The sequence below is a fragment of the Nestor notabilis genome, unplaced genomic scaffold, assembly GCF_000696875.1.
Source record: "Nestor notabilis isolate BGI_N333 unplaced genomic scaffold, ASM69687v1 scaffold9199, whole genome shotgun sequence".
NCBI classification, from domain to species: domain Eukaryota; kingdom Metazoa; phylum Chordata; class Aves; order Psittaciformes; family Psittacidae; genus Nestor; species Nestor notabilis.
Genome location: NW_009943225.1, coordinates 1 through 23,500, shown reverse-complemented (window position 1 = coordinate 23,500; position 23,500 = coordinate 1). Strand labels below are relative to the sequence as shown.

Here is a 23,500-nt window from a genome sequence, read left to right as displayed (position 1 = left end):
TGGGGAAAAACAGGCACTTAGATTAACTGGCATATCTACGAGAGCTTTAAACACAAATGTATACAGTTTGGTGGGAGGAAGCCATACAGTACAGACTACTATTGCTGAAGCATGATCTCACAAGTAAAGAATGGATTTGAGAGTTGGGAACGTGCAATTCATGGCTTCAATACAGATTTTCTGTATGACCTAACGCTAGTTCTTGCTCACTTTTTGCCACAGTCCCATGCACACAAAATAAAGGTAACTTTCTCCCTTCAAGGGGGCAAGGGAGAAAAATAAGACCATCTTCACACTCAGTTGCTAGCATTTTTAATGACTTTTGTTCTTCTATAAAAAGAGATGATTAGTGGAAATGGAAGCAATGCCTTAAACTTCTCATATGTCTGGTCACAAGACCTAAAAGGTTCTCTTTCAGTGACAAACTCCTTCCAGACACCTTATTCATTAGCCTTCTATTCGTTGTTTACTTCATTTTTAATGTTACTGCAGACTAGTGCACTGCTACTAGAAACACTCAGCTCTAACTTCATTCTTCCACCAGGAATAGGTTATGAAACACAGAGTGGTTTTTAGGCATGTATAAAACTAGAGTAGTACCTACACTGTAGGATAATATTTTACTTTTATTATTGAAAAATGGCCATTATTTAATTATCTAAGAAGAGATCTTGTGTCTCTGATTTCATTATGGTAGATTGTAAGCAAGAGGTCCCCTGGAACACCAATCCTTGTAACTAGCTACAGGCTCTCTAGGAAGACAGTAGAGTGTTTAAAAGTGGTGTAGGAGGACAGAGTATATAGCACGAGAGTTGCCCCCTACTTCTAAGTGGTGTGGGGAGGGAAGGTTGATAGAATTGTAATCCAATAGATAGAAACTATTCAGTAGCTTTGTTGTTATGTGCAACCAAGTGCAAAAATCTGTAACTGTAATTTGATAATGATGTGTTTATTAATTATTGATCATTGAATTAATAGGGGTTTAGTAGTGTGTTGCTGAACCAACAAACACTAGTCAACTCATCATACACCTGCAATCTAAAAAGGGAAAATTTACCCATGAGGTAACTTGGGACTCATCTGGGAGCTTCCATTTTTGAGGCTTTATCTAGCTGATATGAAAAATCCTTAAGCAAGCAAAAGACGAGATGGTCCATGTGGCCAAATAGAATCTGTGCCCTAAGTGACATACTGCCTTTTTACCTGAACTGGCCAAAGTAATGTATACATGATGACAAGTGTTCCTTCTCCTATGTGTATTAATGGTGATTGATTGTGTTTGTGTGGGAGCTCAGTGATGCTGTGAGAGTTGCCTCCCCACATTGGGGAGGAGGGCAACAGAAATTGCTTAAGGGAGAAGAAGAAAGACTGACCATTCACAGATGGTCTGAGGCCATGAGAACTGTTAGAGCAGTTATTTAGTGATGCAGAGTGTCCACAGTGCAGGTGGATGCAGAGTGTTACAGCTGGGATTGTTACAATGTCTGGTTAAGGCTCATGGTTGTGTCAAGGTGCCCAATGAATAATGTGCAGGTGCTACATGACGTCTGGCATCTTGTTTGCAGGATTGGAGCTGAAGAACACAAAACCTACCAGAGAGAGATCATTATGTGTGTGTGAATGTATAAAATCTACTAGCAAGCTTTGAGACTGACTCGCTGGCAAGGAAAAGCAGGACCAGGCCATTCATATTGTTCATGCTTATGTGAGTGCCATTAGTGTGTATGTGGTGCCTGTAAAAGCACTGTTCTTCTGCCTGTGGTGATCTATCATTGGTGGGCTCTGTGTACATGTGCGTTTGTGTGCACCTACTGGGAATAAAACCATCTCCAGACCTTACCAAGAGATTGCAAAACACAAAGAAGCAGTAAGACAGAAATTCTCACATAGCGAGCCTAGATGTGCAAGGCTGTGAACTGTGTGAATTAGTATTCATATTAACTGACACCTTTGCCACTGTGACTCCCCAATAACCTGCAAAATAGCAGAAGGGGGTAGCAAAGCAAAAAAGAACTAAAGTAAATCTGTAATTGTAAAGCTGATTGGGAGATAAAGAGACCCCGACGTCCTGCTGGATGCTAACACATCCATCGATATAATGCAAAACTTAAAATATCACATCCAGGCTGTACCTGATGGAATTAAGATGGTCTACTCTGATGAAAAGAATGTAGAAAGAAAATGAGGTACTTAAAGGTTTAGCAAGCCAAGAGGGAAATGCTGAATATTCAAATAAGAGAAATCAGATGAGCTGTGAGAATAGTGATTACTAATGCATGTTGTCCTGCTGCAGAGGTTAATCACAAAATTGTGGGGAGATATTAGGCATGAAAGCTCAGTTATAAAGCAGGACAAAAAACCTGTAGCATAAATAGCCAGCACCTGCTGTAAAAGCAGAATGACTGAAGATGTCCAGGGATGTAGAAAACTCTCAAATTAAAGAAGATAAAAACCCAGTAAATGTAAAACAACGACTCCAGGCTTAACTAAAAGGTGAATGTAACCAATTCTCAGGAGTTAAGTGATTTTATCAATCAGAATTAAGTTTGAAAAAATTCAAAAATATAACAACATAAAGCATATAGATATAGTAATGTAATTATTGATATTGCTGGTGTTCTTCCAAGCAAATGTGTAAGCACAGCACATATAAATAACAGAATCTTAGGCTATCAAGAAGGTAAAAGAGGTTTGAAACAGAGAGGAAACCAGTTAAGTTCTACCAGTTCTTAAGCAATTAAAGACTGTAGATTAAACACTGACAGGCTTGGGGCATCAACCACCTCTCTGTTCCAGTGTTTGACCACCCTCTTGGTAAAGAAATACTTCCTAATGTCCAGTCTAAACCTCCCCTTTGAACCGTTCCCACACATACTATCATCAGATACCAGGGAGAAGAGCTCAGCACCTCCCTCTCCATATCGCCTCCTCAGAAAACTGTAGAGAGCAATGGGATTGCCCCTCAGCCTCCTTTTCTCCAAACTAGACAAACCCAAGTCCTTAGCTGTTCCTCACAGGACATTCCTTCCAGCCCTTCCACCAGCTTTGTTCCCCTCCTCTGGATGCATTCAAGGACTTTCACATCCTTCATAAATTGTAGGGCCCAGCAATGCACACAGCACTCAAGGTCAGGCCGCACCAATTCCAAATACAGGGGGATAATTGCCTGTTTTAGCTGGCTGGTTATACTGTGTTTGATGAAACCTGGAATGCAGTTTGCCCTTTTGACTGCCAAAGCCATACCCAGGTTAGCATCAACCAGCACGCCCAGACCCCTTTCTGCAGGGCTGATTTCCAGCCACCCCAGGTTTCAAAAAAGTGAGCAGTCACCACATGGAGATGGCCAATTTTACGGCAAATCATGCTAAATTTCACTGTTGTTGTAGCTCTTATTCAACACTATTTCTCTGAAATACCCACTCTTCCAGCAACTCCACCACATATGACAAAAATTGTCCATTTAATTGCACCTTCTCTAGCATTTGCCATAGCTATCTGTAATTCTGACAAACAGCTGTGTATTGCTAAGAAGGGTTTTAATGAAGTTCTCCTTTAAGTATGTAAGTATTGCAGAATGGATCTGCTTTTCCCATCTTCCCCATTACTTTCTGTGCGAGCAAACATTTTCCCTCTTTACCTAAACGTGACTTGTTTCCCTCTCCCAAAAAATATCAAAATAATTGGGAAACTGATCCTTCTTTTCAGAAGTGAGTTGTATAAATTTCAAAGTTTGTACATTCTTCTGTTCAAGCTTTTTTTCAGAAGATGAGTCAAGAAAATGTTATAGTTAAAAAGAAACCTCCGGCTCCACTTCTAAATTACTAAGTATCTTGAAAGGCTCTGATGATAGCTTCTTGAAAAGCAGACCAACCATCTTAGTAAAGCTCTTAACATTTACCAGAACTTATTGACGTTGTGTTTACTACAGGAATTAGAGATGAAAAGCAGAGCTTTAGGGTTCTTTCTAAATGTTTACCCTCCCAATTTTGGCATAGTGTTTTTCTTTATCCAGTTATGTGGAACATGATCACAGGTCTATTTTTCAATTCCAGACATATCCAATATTTGTTATAACTTGGCTTTACTAATGATAGCACATTTCTGGTTCTTTTTTTCCTGTATCAGTGTCTAAAATTTGAAAGTGATTGTCCTTTTCCCACTGCTCCACAAACTTTTATTGAAATCTTTTCAAGAATGACTGGTGAGATTCTCGGTTTTCATTCTGGAAGTCCAATTTTCCATTTTTCCTCAACTGGGTGATTGGTAATAGTAGGAAATGAAAACTGATGCAAGTAAAATGCTAGTTTTGATCAACATGATTATATTCTTTGAGCAGATTTCTCTATCTCTTCTGCTGCTCTTCTTTGGAAGGGTATAACTGAGGTTACTGAGATTCTGACTTTTTCAGTATGTGTGCTAGCAGATATTTTAATAAAATTGACATGCTACTTGTAATGAGTTTTATAGGGGGAGGCGCTGAAAGTCAGAGTCCATATCCATGTTCAAGATGCCCATTCCAAAGAAATCACGGTTTATTTTTTAGCCAAACTCTATGTTTTTCCTATCAGATGCAGAGAAGTTTTTCTGTTCTACTATTACTGTGTTACCTGATCACCATATAGAGGATTCCTCCCTGAAGCACTGCTACAATATTATTGAGAAGATTCAGTAAAAGCTATAAATGAGGCAGAGAGCAAATGGCTTAATTCAAATTCTAGCCCAGACTTATCCACATGTTAATATCCTCACAAAGCTGAAACACAGCAACCTGTGAATGAGAACATAGAAAAGCACTGCTGTCTATGGACATATGTAAGTTGGATGTCTTTCTCACATCACTGAGTACCATTTCTACAAAGTATACCTTCTCCACCAATCCCTTTTTCTTTCTTAGCTTACTGTATCATGCAGCACAGTTTGACTGCAAGCGCTAGTCAAGAAAGAAATAGCCTGTTTATATTTTACAGATTTGTATTTTCTTACTCTCATACCAGAATAAATCTCACAGTAAAAAAAATTATTCTTGCTATTTTGGATAAAGAATTTGTGCATTTCTTGACTCATATTGCACATAACTGCCAAACAGGATTCTCCAAGCATTTCTGTGAAATTACAGTAAGCTTTATGGAAGCCAGAGTTGTCCATCCCTGGGGGTACAACTATGAAATCCATCTTTGCTTTCCAGTACATCTTTCATCTCTTTTGAAAGAAAACAGTCACAAAATTCTGTGGTTTGCATGCTGCTTGAACAGTGGACTGACAGAAAAGATCATTGTAGTTTTTTCTACAGCTTCAATTCTCATGCCTTTATTTTCTCTAAGGTAAAACTACTATTTTATGTTTCTTTCCCAAAGCTCCCAACTTTTGACAGTAGCTGCTTTAAGAATGCATGTCTCATGTGTGACTACAAAAGATACAAAGCGGCTTTAAAATTGGGATCTCTTGGCGCAGTTAATAATTCATGTTCACTCTACATAGCCGCTCGGGTGCAATGTCAAATTTCAGCTGTACTATGGGAGATGAAACCTATTCACAAAGGGCACATTTAGACCAAAGAACTGTGCATGTGGTCACCTGCTTCTACCTTCCCTCCAGTCCAACTTGTGTGGAGACATGTCCCTGCCTCAAGCTAGTGCATTCCTCTGGAGACAAGGCACGCATGTGTGATAAACTGCACTCTGTGTCCCTGCTGGACTGTTTTACAGGGTGGAAACACAGATACCACAAGTTCATGTCTGTATAACGCTTTATGGCTCATCCCCCAAACACTCTGCATGTTTTTGCCCTTTCAGTTGGTTATTTTCATCTTACCTCCTCTATACTATGAAGTCGCACATGTTCTACTCTTATTCTTGTTTAATCTGCAGAGCATGTGTGTCCCACACAGCATATCAGTGACTAGAAGAGCATGTGAGTATCTTGGCTGGTCTCTTGTAAGCATAACAAGGCTGCCACAACTTCTCTCCCTTAATTCAGAATGATGGTGACACCGACTTCTATAACAAGTAAGAGGTAAGAGCGCTGTATGGCGCATACAAAAGAAATGCTTGCATGTTAGCATATACAGCTTTAAGGTAGTCCTTAAAGCTGGGAATCCAGGATTGATCAACAGGGCCAGTGTGACAAGGGGCTTGCAAATGCCTTTGGCAGACTTTCTTTATGACAAGTTCAGAAGCAGGCCTGGAGGTGAGTTGGTAGAAAATGAGGAGTTGGACCTGTAAGCCTGTGTCACGGTTTAAGCCCAGCTGGTCACTCAGAACCACGCAGCCACTCACTCACTTACTCACTCTCCCACTTCTTCCTTCCCCTGCTCCTGGAGGGATGGGGAGGAGAATCGGAGGAATGTAACTCCCACGAGTTGAGATAACAGCTCTCCAGTAACTAAGGTATAATACAAACCACTACTGCTACCAATAGTAATGATAAGAGGAATAACAAGGGAAAAGGACACAACCACTCACCACCCGCCAACCGATACCCAGCCCGACCCGAGCAGCGATCTGGGCCTTCCGGGTAACTCTCCCCAGTTTATATACTGGGCATGACGTGCTGTGGTATGGAATAGCCCTTTGGCCAGTTTGGGTCAGGTGTCCTGTCTCTGCTTCCTCCCGGCTTCCCCTCCTCCCTGGCAGAGCATGAGACTGAGAAAGTCCTTGGTCAGAGTAAACATTACTGAGCAACAACTAAAAACATCGGTGTTATCAGCATTGTTCCCAGACTGAAAGTCAAAAACACAGCACTGCCCCAGCTACTAAGGAGGAGAAAAAATGACTGCTGTAGCTGAACCCAAGATAGCCTGGTGCATACTGACCATCTTTATTATTGCTATGCCAGAAAGAACAGGGCAAAAGTGAGGTTGTAACTGAAACTATTCTTCAATGTTAAATACTGCATGCAAAGAGATATATGAAAACAACATTCCCCTATCCTTCCTTGGTACGTGTGGTCAAAATTGAATACAAGTAAGAGAGAAGAAACAAAACATAGTTAGACATCCTTTTCCTTCTCCCTATTACATTGCAGCATCATACATACACATGCAGGCTTCAGGCGTAAGTATTCGAGAATACTCATCTTTTTAGCAAATGGGTGGCATGAGTTGAATGATAAAATATAAATGCCTTACATGGCAAAACTGCAAATTATATGTAGAGATAGAGCAAGTTCCTATGCACACATTAAATAGAAAACGGGTTTGTGGGCTGAGTTGGTTTACCCTAGAAATGCTCTTGGTGCGATAGGAAAGCAATCAGTTCTCTTGTTAGCCTGTGTCCTAGAGTTCCAAGCTTGCACGAGCTGCCCAAATATCCTCCCCATTTGTACAGTTTGTTCTGTGTTGTGACTGTACGCAGAATCCTGTCGGTGCTGCAGAGGGTAAATTGTCTCTTATGTCATCCCTGTCATCCAAATTCAGCCATTTGCTAGTATTTGCCCGAATTTTCCTTAACTCCTGTAAGTGATGCTTCCAAACTTTTCTTAGTGAAGAAACTTAACAGGACAGTAGGCAGAAAGGAAAAGAACAGCTTTTGCAATCTGAGACACTCCGCTCTCTTTGGTATATTTTACTGTTAATTACCAATGGAGAAAAATAAAATAATGGGGTGCCAGAGTCTGCACTCTTTTCCACTTCTGAACATTCAAAATAGTGCTTTCTAGGTTTTTCTAGTTTAAAATAGCACTAACAAATAGTGGTAACAAAATCATGATGTTGAACCATTTCTTTCAATAATGGTTCTCCTATAAAATATTTTTAAAATAATTAAAACGAATATTCTTATCAACATTTGTCTTTTGAATTTTTTTTTTAAACTTAGGATAAAAAAATAACTTTCCAGATGTACAATTTTCTACTGCCTTTTTTTAATACTGAACAGAATGCATGTATGGAAGAGGTTCTTCCTGGAGAGGAAAAGTGTGCACTGGCATTTACTTCTTCGCTGGCTGAAATGGAGCCCTTTATGCACCACCCAGAGCGGGAAAGCCTGCCACAATGTATGCCACATTTCTTGTGTAACTTACATTAGGCTTATAACTAATCATATAAGAATTATCAAGTCAGTTGCAGACGGTTGGGATGTCTACAATCACTACGTTTTTGCTCTGGGGAATGTTAATACATACTGCTTTTAGTATACCTTGCCTTGACGTGCAAGTCAAGGGAAGCTATAGGCATTTTAAAGGATTGAAATCTCAGAAAAAGCATATGAAACTAATAAAAAAGACACACAATGTCTGACTCCAAATACATACATGGAAGAGCAGCACACAATGCTGAATCCCTCTCAGCACTGCTTCATTGCTTGTCTCAGTTAACTTGCAGTACAAGTATCTCTTATTTCGCTTGTTTGGTTGCTTGTACTCAGCTGCAATGACAACAGATGGACTGACTAGTCAGACCCAGCTTGCACTACCCTGATATTCCATACTAAAGTTTCCTTATTTATTCTTATAGATATGGTCCGGGAGGTACAGCATTTTCTGGTAACCTCCAGAAGGTTTCGTAAATGTTGCTGCTACAAGCCTACCACTCTATGCTGCGGTTAAAGAAAAAATTCTGCTAAAATATTGTTACAGACACACTTTTGACAGCATCATCATTTGAGTTCTTAAGATCGTGACTTTTCATAGTATGTGCATCCCAGCTTGCGTCAGTATGTTGTTTCCTCTAAAGAGCATGCTAGGGGGAGCTGGGCAAAGTCAGTAATCCTAGTATGGTCCTCAACATTCAGTCCCTGAAAACCAGCCACTTTTTCAGACACATTCAAAATGCTTATCAGCTCTGGACAAAGCACTTTGTAACAGTTGCTTCACAATCCTCTGTCAGCATTTTTCCCCCTACCATGCTAGTACCAAAATTCTTTGCTGCTGAGCTGTAGCAGCTTAGACTTACTAGCCTGACAGACATTTAGTCGTATGCTGCAGGTGGGGTGAGGTGAGGTCAGGTCAATGGTAAACTCCTCACATGCCTCCAGGAAGTTCTGGAGCAATTGTTGGCTAGGCAGAATTTTGCATGACACCACAACCCACTAGGTCTCCTACACTAAGCAGGGGAGATGTGCAGCATGCACTGAGTCTCCACAGTCAGTCATAAGTGTAGCCTTGCAGTCTTCCAAGATTCAGAAACTACGATTCAGAAACTACTGTTATCTCACCATCCCCACGTTTTGGAGCCCAACCACCCTGGTGGATGACTATCATCTTCTGCCCCAGCAGGAGAATCACATCCAGTGGACTCAGTTTGCTTTTTCTTGAAGAAACAAAAAAAGAAAATCTTTCAGAGTTGCAAGTGCACAAGGAGAGACAGCATATGTCACCACAGCTTCTCTACATCCTAAGAAACCAGTTTCTCAGCCCTACACCATGGAACAATTCCCACATTCCTGTTAGCTAAGTGTTGCATATCTTAGGATATGCAAGAAACCTGATATCAGCCTATGCAGCACATAAAGATGGTATAGGGAGTGGAAAACTGAGGTGTAAGGCTTCACAGGTACAAAACTAAGCCAGAAGACACTAAAATGCTACACACCAGAAATTCATTAAGCAATGTTTGGAAAGGTACGAAGGGCCAACGAAGTCATCTGCGATCTGAGCACAGCAAGTACGTATCATTCACATCATTTGGAAAAGATCAAATTATTTTCTTTTTTTTTTTCCCCCTTACTAGTCCATCTGAGTTGAATCTAATGGATTAATTTTGTTACAACTGGTGCAAAGTTGGCCTAAAGTCTCATATGAGGTGATTCGCTAAGGCGTACTCTACCTTTAATGTCTGTGTGAGAGAGATTATTCTTTTTCCCAACTCCAGATCCCCTCAGAAAGAGAGTCCAGCTGTTGGTTTCTTTCATAGCAAGGGATCAGTACATATTGCTTTACATTTTCAATGCTGGTCATGCAAGTAAAAAGGCAGTTTAAAGACTTTGCAAGTTACAGCTGAAATTCTCCAAAGCCTCCACAGTTCATGGGGCTTATGGCTTCATTGCATCATAGCTTGCACACTTTAAAGGCCAGAAAGAAGTATTAGATCATACGTGTAAACCTGTACACTGAAGTTTACTAAACTTCAGTCTGTTACTCCTGTGCTGAGCTCAGTAACTTCTGTTTGCCTTAAGCATATCTTCTATAAAGACATACAGCCTTGATCTGAAGACATCAAAAGAGGAAGAAACCATTGCTTCCTTCAGTATTTTGTTCCTGTGGTTAATCAAACTCCTAGTTATAAATGTATGCATTATTCTACTTTGAGCTTTTGTGGTTTCAGTTCACAGACATTGGCCCTTGATATGTTTTTTTCTTCTAAAACAGTCCTTTAGTTCCCAGTATTTTCTTCCCTTGGAAGTATGCATACACAGTAATCAAGTCACCTCCCAGTCTTCTTCTTGATAAGCCAAACAGATGGTGTTCTTTCATCTCTCATTATAAGCCTTTCCAGTCCTTCAATCATTTTTGTGGCTCTCTTCTGGACTTCCTCCAACTTGCCTTTTCTTTTTTTAAAGCAGACAACAGAATTATACAGAAAAATCCAGTGTCCATTTCACTAATACTGTTATTCATTCCATTCAAAATTACAATTATTCATCCTTGCTATTCCTGATCACTATTCCCCTGTTTCTATGACCAAGGATTTCCTGATCCCCTTTTTGCCACAGCTTCACAACAGGAGCTCACACCAAGCTGTTTGTCCTGTATGACTTTAAAATGCTTCTCAGCATCACTGCCTTCCAATTTCTTGCCCCAAAATCTTTCCTCAGCGTAACTTGCCACAACACCACACTGGACTCATCTAAAGAGTGATGACTCAACAGCCAGTTCACCAACATTCATTTTCCCAAATTTTATTGCATTTAATATCCCTATGAAGTCTGAAAGCATATGATTATTCAGGAATTTTTACTGTCCTTAAAAAAAAAAAAAGTATCTGATCTCTGTGCTTGCAGATGTGCTTTGTTGTACCTGGAATATTAGGATTTCCAAGGCAAATGAAAAAAAAATCATGAAAGTTATAATTTAAGAAGACTTTTGCCTTTTAAACTAATGCATCTTTTTTGAGTCCCAGACTCAGTTATCTGAAGGAAAACAGAGAAACCCACACTATGTCTGATTTTATGCAGTGAGAAATAATTTGCATTTCCCTGAGAAATAAAACTCATACAGATAAGCTTTATAGAGCTCAACAGCTGCAAGGCTTCTACCTTTCTCATGACTTTCAGATTTGGTCTTTCAGGAAAGCTTCTATGGAACTGATGAAGCACCAGACTACAAGGGAAGGTCTGAAGAGAATAATGAAGGACAATGAGGAAGATTAAAAGTAAGTGAAAAAATCAGTAAAGGGACGGCATCAAACTTTACAAAGATTGTAAAACTGGAGGTCAAAAATAACCTGTACTCTGCGTTATTCAGTACCAATAACAGAATATCACAAAGTATAGATATGTATGTTCATGTCTGTGATTTTATTTCTATCATAACAGATCTCATCTAGCTACAACTGCTGAAACAGCAACTGAACTAGAAATGTGTATACGTATCTGAGAATTAGCTGAGAACGCATCTTGAGCAAGTAAAGTTGCATGAGCCAAGCTGTAAATTTGTGTTATAGACAAATGAATACTGCCCTGCAGACACAGACAACTCCTGAGTAATAGCACAGATTGGAGAGATCTATAACATAATAAAGTTATAAAAGGAAAGTTTTTATTAGACCCAGTGACTTGATGATTTATACGTGTTTTAAAATATTAGAAGAGATAAAAATGACCAGAAAAATACTCTTTAAAAAGTCTGGTTTCCTTTTTATTAGAAAACAAAGCCACTTTCACTCAACTTCCCTCTGTCATAAGTTATTTGTAGAACTCCATGTTTCATTTAAATATTCAAAATACCTATTAAGATACAGACAGAAGTTGCTTCATTCCTGTCATTTACTAAATAGGTTTCAGGGCTTCACTGAAGAAAAATAGGAAACCTGCTTTGAGTTTCACAGGCCAGGTAGTTTCAGGTTATACCTCCAGATATGTATATATAAAATGTATATCCTGCAAAAAAAAAAAAAAAGGAACTACTGGCATAGGGAAGACAAATATAAATAAATCTTTGGTCATTGTTCATTTTAAAAAGATTTAGCTATGGATTCTGGGTATTTTAACACACTCACACACACATGCATCGTGTGGGGAACAGACACGCAGAAGATTTGCATAAAATAATCCCTAAACAAACCAGAACACAGCTTAACTCCTTTATTTATCTTCCCCAAGTCTAGGAATCCAAATAAGATGCTGTTCTTCTGAGGTTTTTATCAATTTCCTCTGCTACTCAAAATTTTACAGAAAACAAAACATATGTAAATGGGTCACATTTCAAAGTGAATTTTCCTGTACCTTTGCACTATTGAGAAACCAGAGTTTGATGTTAATAACAAACAGCATCTATGTAGAATGAGGTAAAGCTACAGAGAATGAGGCATATATCTGGTGCTAATTATACCATCAGCAGAGCTTCAGACGGAAACAGTTGAAAGTAAACTGAATTTAACAGTTTAAACTGTGTGTAAAGTCTTTTCAAACACAACCAGAACAGAATTACACTTCGCAGAGATGAGGATTTGCTAAGAAATAAGGAATTTGACCATAGGTAGCAAAAATGAGAGAGACGCGACTGTTTCAGAAAACGAATGCTAACAGGCAAGATAAGCGTTCAGAGACATCCAAATGCAAGCAAGAAAAAGGCAGTACCCAGTTCTGGACAAAAAACCCAAAACCTTCTGGAAATGAAGTACTAGTGTGATATCTCACTGCTTCTAGCAAACCAGAGTCATGATACTAAACAGAGAACAGGAAGAGCCTCAAGCTTATGTGCATTCGACACAGAAATTAATTAATTCTGATCACTTGCCCACGACTTCAAATTTGTAAAAAATATCCAATTAAATTCTTTTTTTAATTGTAATAAAACCAGAAGGCTGTTGCCATTGGCAAGACAGTGAGTATGTATCAGCAGAACTGCATGAAAAGTTACAGATACATACCAGAAGTGTCAGCTCTGCTTATCAGTAAGGTAGGAAAAAGGGAAAAAATGCTGGGCTTGTTTGGGGTTTTTTTAAGTCAAAAATTAAAAAAACCCCAACAAACTCCCTGACAGAGGAATGAGGCAAACTATGAAATAACCAAGTAACAACTAGAATCAAAGAGTCCAAGAAAAATTAGAGTTTGGTTCTCAAGATACCAAGGGTACACAAGACAACCTTTTTGGGGAGGAAGAAGGGAAGAGGCTGCTAAAATAATTCTACCATTTACACCACTCAGAGCAGTACAGCTGCTTCCAGGCACATTAAACTTTTGCACAAGAAGGCCAGTAAAACCTAGCAGGATGTGAGCCCCGATGTGAAAACACATTTTACATGATGGAGCTAGATTATTTTTGATATTTTAAAGTTCAAAGAATTGCCCCAAGGAAACAAAAGCTACTGAAATAGATAGTGCAAAGATGAGCATATGTTTGTTAGTTATATAGTAGTTACAACACTGAGGTAACAATGTAATACACAAAGGGTTATGTTAATATTTATGTGTGGTGGCTGAGCACAGCCAGGGTGGACAAACTGATCCAGACGTTCACATAATCAATAAGAGCTCTGCTGTCTTCCCTGACACTTCATCCAGCTTAGCATCATACTGTATGGGTACGCGTGGGTGAATCACCTGCAGCACCTGAACAGGATGTGTGAAGAGGCTTGGTGAATCAGTGATCCAGTATCAAGGCAAGAGGACATTATTTTCCTGGAGAGATCGCCTTTTATGAGAGTTTCTGAATCTACCCATTTTGTAAATGGGTCTTTTACAAAACCCATTTTTGCTCTTCCTACAGTGGAGTGTATTAGGTCTGGCTTTTTGTCCAAGCTTAGAATTAAACAGTTGTTTTTAAAACATTAAAAGTGTCCTTTTTCTTCCCAATTTCCCAAATGGTCTTTTTTTTTCCCTCTAAGACCACACAGCTGCAGCTGTGCACAGCTAGACCTTCGCAACATTCCTGCAACCTCAGCAGTGATGACAAAATAAAAGAGATGAAATGACCACTGACCAAAATCTAAAAACCTGTTTAAAACTGCATGGAGTGCATGGCATGAAAAGCATTATTTAATCTAGGATACCTTATTCCCTTTACTACAATGAACTAAAATCCTGGGTCACAGTTTCAAGTTCATGCTCCTCCTCCAGTCATGTACATAGCTTCATACTGAATAAATATGAACTTGTCACATTTCAGCCTCGGGTTATAACTTTTTTTAGTTTTTCAGTGGTAGGTTGATCACAGATCACACAAGTACCTTGTAAGAGGTGAGGATGAAGAGGCTGGTGAGCAGTAAGAACAGCTGTCATCTCATCGTGATCGGAAGGATGTATGTACTCATAAATGCTATTACCAGTAAGCTCCACCTGTGAAGAAACATGTAACACATGAAGCAGTGCAGCTGGCTGATTTTTTTTTTTCCTATCCCAAAAGTGTTCTTAAGTAACCTGCATACACCACATCTGGGTAACTACACACCATTCTTAAAACATAAGTTCAAAGTACCAAAACCATGTTCCTAATTATACACATTAAACTAAATTAATTCCTTTTTCAGCAGTAACTAATATTAAAGGGGCTTCTGTGGGGATTTCTGGTGATGATCCAGATACAGAAAAGGTGCTATTAGGGAGAGCTGGCAAATGAAGTGATAAACTAGAGCAGCTGCCGAAATGTTAGATTGCTTCAAAATTGGATAAAATCTCTGTGAATGGTATTAATGTTTCTTGAGAAGAAAGACATGTAAAAAAAAAGAAGTTTCTACAGGTTCCCAGAGACTATCACCTGCATTCAGCTGGCAGCTGAGATTTCAGAGCCAAACCACTACTCACACAATTCCTTTGTGTGTTTTCAAAGATGATCCACCACATTCAATCCATGGTAGTGCGAAGGGCTCAGAACAGTAGCCAGTGAATTCAAAAGGCAGACTTCCATAGATTTTCATGGGCACTGGATTGAGCCTTTGCTGCTTTAAACAAACATGCTCAGTAAAGACTAGATCTGTCTTAAATATCTGTGTATTCCCTCTTCTCACTTGAACATTGTTCACACAAGAATGTATTTCTGTCTTTCCCGCTGTAGTACCCATAATAACTGTTACACAAAAAAATGAATGACGCGCACCATATGTCTTTTTTGCTAACTCTATTTGCCACGTATAAAACTCACCAACAAAAGTCTCCAGATAGACACAAGAATTGATTTAAGGAGTGAACCAACACTTTGAGCCTGTGTTTTAAATTAGTGTCAGGCTGCCCAATTGTTCCGTGTGGCCTGATGTGCCTTGGGCCCCCAAGATCAGAGACAGCTGAGAAGTGAAGTAATTTAACCTATTATTCTCAGCCAATCCTACTGATTTGCTAAGATGTGTGAGTTGCCTTTTCTTTGGAATAAATGAAGTTGTCTACCACACAAAGCAATCTTTTTCCGAAAATGTTTCTCATCGTTCCATTTTCTGCATTATTCATGGAATGTCTCTTCCCAAGACTATGCAAACTAACTTCTTTTTCTAGCCACCTATTCCCCAGTGCTTCTCTCCAACACATCCTCCCTGCAAAACCAGAAATACCAACACTGATTTGATAGTCTAACCAAAATAAAATTTCACTATGTAAGGGGGAAGGGAAGGGGGGGCAGAGAGAGAATGAGGAAAAAAATTGAAATGGAGAGATGGAGAGAAAAAGAAAGAAAGAAAAAAGACAAAGATGTGAAGAAAGATAAAGAGAGATGGGAAGAAAAGAAAGGGAGAGAGAGAGGAGAGAGACAGAAGGGGAAAAAGGAGAAGAGAGGAGGGAAGAGGAGAAAGGAGAAAGGAAAGGGAAAGGGAAAGATAAAAGGAAAAGGAACGGATTATCAAAGAGAAAAGGAAAAGGAAAGGATTATCTACTTTGCTTCATTTATATAATTTTCTCTAGAAGTTCTCTTTAAAAAGCACTGGCTGTTCCTTTTCAGGACTGTAGCAGGTGGGGACCTGTTATAGTAACGCCTCATATTCAAACTTTACTGGAAGGGGAAGAAGAAGAATATACAATCTCACTGTGAGTCATGCTTCTCAATGCTTCTGTTTGTTTTTAACAACATGGGAAAAACATATGGTGAATGTCCATGGCTTTCCCATAAATATCATAATCACCTACAGAGACATAAACCCAATTAAAAAAAAAAAAAAAGGTTCTAATAATTCTAATGGTGACGCACATTTCAATGGCCTGGATGCTTGGTAAACCAGAACAGGAAAAAAATGATCATTGAAAAAAGTAAGGCTGTGGTCAATTTTCAAACCAAAAGGAGTATCGTTTATCACCGTATTCTTTTTACTTTATCTATGGCTAATAGTGATTTTTGCTGAAGTGTATGTTTTGCCTTTGAAATTAAAACAGTTGTGTCAGAGAATACAGCTTCCAAAAAAATCCAAACATTCATGGACTGAACCCAAGGTCACAGTTTTATCCAAACTGTAATTTGTATTCCAGGGCTTATATCTAAATTTCAGAACTAAAGTGCTTTGTTAAACTAATGACTAGTTTTCTCATTACACACATAGAAATATTTTCTACTCTGATGTATACATTTGCAACCCCAGCAAAATCAGCGGGAGGTGAACATACAACACTGAAACCAAAATTGACTGTAAAAATGTGAGTGGAAACATAAAGCCGTCAGCGAAGAGATGGGGGCTACGTAAGAGTCAAATAACCAAGATATGTATACATAATTTGGAAGCTGACCGCAGTCTCCTGTTACGCATGGTGCATGCATGCTCTTTTAAAGCCTACAATGAAACACTGAAAACTTACAAAAATAAATTATATGGTTGAATTCATAAACCTCAGGCTTATTAAACCAGCTTCCTTGATGCAGCTTTTTAATATCTGTAAATACCTGCTTACTACCAAATATCGCTGTTTCCTACTGAGAGGTTTTTTATGTGTAACTCAGCTGCACATTTTTTTCCTGCCAAGAAATGATTCATAATAAACACAGAGGACCAAGTAGATGGATTCTAGAGCAAATAATTACATATTTTGCCTTTCATATACTTACTTGATGAAAGAAAAATAAACTTTTGAAAAGTTCAGATGTTTGTGGTTAAATATTTCAAGACTTATCAGAAGTCAAAGATAAGGTTGGCTTACTCATGGACCCGGAAAATGGCTGGAATAAGCTTCAGACTTTCAAATTAAGATATAGATATATAGATATAGATATAGATATATGTAAGTATATATCTTTCACCATTGCTTCCTAAGAGGATTTTCCTCTCCATTCTGTGTCTTTGGACCCTAAGGGGAAAAAATATTTGGGGAATTTGAACCTATTTGTTATCCATGGAAAAAAAAGAGAGAAGGAATTGGCACTCTCAGCCAGTGTAAGTCAGTTCAACACTAGTCTGAGGCCAATTAAATTTCGACGGAGGAGTGGGTCCTAACTATCAGTATTTACCATATTTATCATTACAGCTGAGAGCAACAGCAGATCAAAATCCAAAGCCACAAATTAAGTGATAGTTCCACAAGTGAAGATGCAGCCTATTCAGTATTGTTTCTGATTCTCTGATGCTGGAGACAGAAGTGAGCAAAGCAGTGCTGAAAAACAATCCTTAATGTTGTTTTTGAATTCTAAACTAGCTTAACTACACCAGCTGGTGAAAGGTTATTCAGAAGCTCTAATTTCTTTCTGCTGAAGTTAAATTCAAGATCAACTAGAAGATAAAGACTACTGTTATAGGTCTCCAAAGATATCCTGCAAAATATTTTTAAATGGATTTTTTTTAATTTAGTTTAAATACGTATTTTTAAACAAATTGCACTTTAACTGGAAATTGGTGCATGGACTAGTTAATTGTCAAATTATTTAATAAAAGGGCCTTTCTATGCACACCCTGAAAGATTTTCTACAATCATCATCACTCTGGTCTCAGCTTGTATTGGCTGGAGCTCTATGAGAGCACTTGTTGAGAATATAGTGTGGGATTATGACTTGGTGAGAGAGACTTGTAGAATTTGCTCCTACAGGCCAATCTCATTCTTGTTGATGGCAGTGGCAAAACTCCCAGTGATTTCCAAAGAAGTGGGAACAAGAACTCATTTAGAGCCCTGGGAAGCTTACAGGAATATCGTAGTGTTAATGTTTTAATATCCTAGTACTTATGAGTAGCCTAGTATTAATGCTAGTACTATTTAAAGCAAAATTGTCCCTTCAAAAATAGAACATTGAGACACAGCAAGAAGAGGTACGATGATAAAACAGTCTGAGGAAAGGGACGGGGGGAGAAACCCACTGCCTTGTTTAGCTGGGGTTTTGTATTTATAAATCAGAAACTATGTACTGTGAAACTGCTGGAGAACTTGGTGTTTTGAGAGTCTAAAACATGTCCTTAAATTTAACATCCCTCTGTCCTTCCTGATCTATAGCTCTCTGGGGAGTTCAAGGATACAGCCCATTCATTTACAAATCTCCGCTAAAGTAAAATATTTGTGATTTTCCTTATAAAACTGACTTCAATAAGCAATATGACCAAATCCTCTAATTTTCAGCACTTCTTGCACTGAGGATTTATAGGTATTTACATATGCAATGCACATGGAATTCAGTCTGTGCAAATAGCCAGAAGGGCATGAGGGCTAAACATGGCTAAATCCTGTATGATGCTTTCAGTCCCCTCTCGTTGAACGTGGCAAAGTCTGTTTAGTGCCCTACTGATCCCATAGTTCTTTAATTTTACCAAATCACTGGATAATACTGAGACCTACAAGATCTGATGATTTGATGTTCCTCAAAAGGAAAGAAAAGAAAGAAACAATTTCAGGACAAAACCTGGAAGATCAGTTAGCACTTCAAACAGCAAGCAGCATGGGACAATGAGACTCTACTTCAGCAAGGACAGATGGGAACACTTGGTGCTTTGGAACAATTGTACTGACTAAATGAATCTATTCTAGCCACCAGCAGTGTGGTGGATCTTTTCAAAAAGTTAGGGCGAGAAGAACTCTTAATAAGGCTGTTGATTCAGAGTAGAAAACACAGCCACTCTATAGGACAATTTGTTCCAAAACAAAGCAATATTCAAAGTAATTTGAACATGCATTAAATGTTATGAAAAAACTAATACTATACTGTAACAGACGCAGCTGAGCAAACTGCTTGGACTAAGAATGTTCCCTGGACACATTTTTTAAAGTTGGCAGAAAAAAAGTATCCACACAGAATATAGGTTCTCCAAATTACTTTTTCTATAAGAGATTACAAAAACAGGGACTTTACTTGACATTAGAAGTAGTGTTTATGAGATTACATACTTGCATTTTCTAGGTATTTAGAGTTCTATTTTTCTCACAGGTACTAATCCTAATATCACTATTACAAACACACATCCAAAGGACTTCACAGTTTTTCTAAACTAAAAAAATATTACTTCCTACCAAAGTTGAAGTACACACATAATCTCCACAACTCAGACCCTTCTCTGTTTATTGAAGAACCACAAGTTATATTCCCCAGACATTTTCAGAACATCCTGCTCTCTGTCACCTTCATCTCCTCCTTTCCCCTGCTAGCAAGTCTTTATTTCACTTTTTTTTTGGGGGAAGTGTTTGAGCTATGATGGGTTCTGAAGAAACACTTTTGTTTCTTGCAAGTCTCATCCAGGGCCCAGTGAAATTAATTAGAAGCTTTTTTATTGGACTTCGGCAAGCTTTCTGTCAGGTGCTGCCAATGAATTTGTGCAATACATTTACGCACAAAGATATGGAAACTTGCACTCTGCAATAAATTCAAGCTATTTGCCCTTGTGCCTATCCCAAAAAGGCAAAAAATAAGAAATGTCCTTCTAAAAAAAAAAAAAAAAAAAAAACCCACAATAAAACCCCCTTATACTTCTTGTGCAGAACAGTAGTAAACTGAGTTTTATGAGTTCTATCACAACCATATAAAACGCTTTACTGAAAAGACCACTGAGCTGGAAAAACTCAGGAAAAACTACCCTGAATTCCATGTGAACACTCATAAATCTGCCCCCCCCCCTTTCTTTTTCTCCTAAAGCACATATACCATAAAACTCATGTTCCACATCAGATTTCCTCTCTACTTCATAGCAAGTCTCAATATCTTACACAATCTAAAACATATAGACTTGAATTCTAAACTTTATTTCAGACGTATAGCGTTACCACGCAGGCAATAGGTTTGGATTTCAAGCTCTGTGTATATCTGCAATTTGCAATATCATATTATTTATTACCCTTCTTAAAGGTAATGAGGAGTAAAATACAATGAACAAGAAAAGATATAAAGACAGTCATGATGTGGTTGTAAGTAAAGGAAACTTGAATATTTAAGTAAGGCCATTTGTCAGAGAATAAAGTTGAACCTTCAAATACACCTAGAAAACAATGTCATTATATACATGACAACATACCAGTGTTAGGTTCCAAATCTAATATCTGTATTTAATAGATGAACAGTATAAATCACTCATACCTGAGATAAACCAAGATGTACAGATGCTGTTTCTGAGATGTACATTATTTTGCCATCTGATGCTACCACGAAAACAAAGCCATCTAAAGTCTGAAAGAAAAACAAAATATGTAGGTTAAAAAGCAAGCACTCTGTTTAAACCATTTACAGTGAAAAAAGGTTTTGAAGTCTTTTGGAGGGAGATTGCCATCCAACTTCAATAGCAGCAAATAGCAGCAAAATTTAAGGAACAGAAACCTTTATCTGATGCTGTTCCTACAAACACTGTGACACACGCACACATTGTAAAACCCAGTTCATTCCCCCTGCAGATGCTAGCTTTACTGCTTCACTTTAAGTTAACATTCTCCTGTTGATTCTAGCTATTTTAGTACTTAGCACAAATCCTGAGCTATGTGGTACTTAAGGGAAAGTCTAGTACTACACAAGCCATTTTTTTATGGTATAATTGGCAGACACAGCTTATCACTATTTGCAATATTTAGTGATACTGCAAGCAATGCTTTAAATTTCTTTGACTATATTTTCAATAATGGCTCTCTGAACAGAGGCCTATCTGCTATGTAACTATGTGAACTTAGAAAAAGAGAGTAAAATAAATAAGCATTCAAAACTTATCACACTTGAAGAGAGATATTTATGCTCATTAAGGTATATCCATACACTCTGTGAATCTGGACTAAAGATAGGTTACACACAATGTAGACTTGAGATCCAATCCTTCTAATTCTTATTGATGGGATATTGACTGGAAGGTGATTATTACTTGTGTGAGTAAAAACTGAAGTTTAATTTGAAGTTTTATATGATCCATACAAGAAAAATAATAGGATGCAAATAGTACAGGTTAGGCAAAACTGGTCATGATTTGGACATACAAACTTTCAGTTTGGGAGTACCTTGCTTTTCAGGGCCCAATTTGAGGCATTTTTTTGGAAGTATCTTATTTCCTCAGTCAAAAAGTATCCATTATCTCTAACCAGTTCAGGAAGCTCTGATTAACATACATAGGAACATTACTGGAAAATATATTTGGATGAGAAAATAATTTTTACAGTACACAGATAAAACAAATGCCTATTTCAATTTGTCGTTTAAATTACAGAACCAGGAGAGAAGCAGTAAAATCCTGTATGCTTCATGCTTCTACAGTGCTGCCCCAATAAGAAAATATTCCAAATTATTCTCTGGCCTACTAACCATTCTACAGCATGTAATTGAAAACAGATTACTCCTTGCATTTTCTTTTTTCTTTTTTTTTTTTTTTTGCTTGTTTTTTGAACATAAATTAAGTTTTGTAGAAGTATTATAATGGGAAATAAATTATTGCACCTTTAGCCATAACTTTGCTTTTAAACAGTCATTTTGCAATTGCGCTACCCAGTATCATAACTAAAATCGTGTCAATGCTTCCATTACTGCGTTACATGATGCAGTAGGTCTCTAACTTGCCTATGCAGAAAAGCACGTTGAAGCTGAAACTTTGCATGTAAGGTTTCATTCTAAAAACCCTTAAAAGAAGTTTATGGCAAATGTGGGTTTATTAAAATGTGAAGCATTCATAATTCAGAAATAACTGAACTGTAAAATGAGTATTACAGGTGATTAGCATATAATGTTACTGAAGTTCACTTAATGCCAGCCAGAATGTGAAATAGCTGACAGGGAGGAGGCACAAGCATGACAACAGTTACGATATAGCTAGATATTTATTTTCTAGGTAGACTAGTGATTCTGAAACGGCTGGTGGGACAACAGCTACTTACAACAACATTTTCAAGGCTCTGAATACCTCCACATGAGGTAACTTTGAACTTTATCGGTTTCCATGGACTGTATGTGGTCAGTAACGTATGCTTCACATCACGCTGCCGAAAGCGCAGGAGAAGGGGCGATATTTTGCAGGGCTGCATAACAACTAATTTCAAATGCCGGAGGACCTTGCACAGCCAGGTCCCGGTATAGCCCACCCGGCCACCTTTTTAGCTCCGCCGGCATTCCCGGCTTGCTCGCGACCCTGGGGAATGGGGAACGGCCACAGAGCCCAAGCGGGGCTTGTGTTGAGGTTTGTATCCCCAGCAGAGTGAGAAGCTACAACAGCTGAAGCTCTGTGACCAGGAATTAACCTCCTACAACAAAAACAGCCTTTAAATGGTTACGGTTTACTAGGTCTTTAAAATCGGGGGTGAAGGACCATTGCTGTATGAAGGTCACATATAAATAAATGGAGCTAAACGTATTTTACCTTTTTTCCCTGGCTACCACTTCCTAAACTCTCCTATGCGGAGTGTTGGGGGGAACTCAGCGGCGTGTGCGTGGGGAAACTCAAAGGAATTCCAGAGCAGATCAGCGGGGTTGCGAACAGCGATATGTTCAGGTGCTGACTCCCACGGGGAATCTCACCCCGACGCTCGCCCCCCGCCTGGGAGCCCTGCCCTCCCTCACGGATTTCCTCTCCTAAGCCATCGGCGGAGAACGGCGATCCCGTTCCCGCGTGTCCAACAGCCTTCCAGCCTAAAACGCGCTCCCTGTTGCCACTGGTCGGGGGCTGCCGGCGGGACATCCTCAGTAGCTCGGAGGGGTCTGGTTATCGCTTTTGCGGCTGGGGGACACTGTGTGCACAGAAAGCCGATCAGTGCCACGGAAAGCTGTAACCTCTACTATATACCAAAGGCGGAGAGGCGGAAGGGATATAATAATTGAAGTGGTTGGTGTCTTGTTTTTTCTCCCCCCCCAGCCGGTGTGAGGATCGGGAGTAAGAGGAAGGCTTTACCCAGCTTCCTCTCGTGGTGCTGAGAGGAAGAGGAGAGGTGGGATGTTGATCACACCGCAACACCAGATTTCCAAGACGAGAAGAGAGAAGGGGTTCACTACCTGAAGCAAGTGGGATCCGAGTTCCATGGCCACGTTATCCAAGGGCCCTATCCTGCTTGGCTGTCCCCAGGCGTCGCCC

General features: G+C 39.0%; 1 protein-coding gene across 1 annotated transcript in view; it reads right to left on the bottom strand.

The window, feature by feature from the left end:
• Positions 1–23,496, bottom strand: part of LOC104400439 (single-minded homolog 2-like) — a gene marked incomplete at its 5' end in the record, with an annotated part of 47,367 nt that extends 23,871 nt beyond the window's left edge. The window contains 3 exons of the mRNA XM_010021819.1: positions 14,327–14,435; positions 20,548–20,637; positions 23,422–23,496. Of these exons, the coding sequence (XP_010020121.1) occupies positions 14,327–14,435; positions 20,548–20,637; positions 23,422–23,496 (274 nt within the window). The remainder of the gene's footprint in view (positions 1–14,326; positions 14,436–20,547; positions 20,638–23,421) is intronic.
• Between the last annotated feature and the right edge of the window lie 4 nt (positions 23,497–23,500).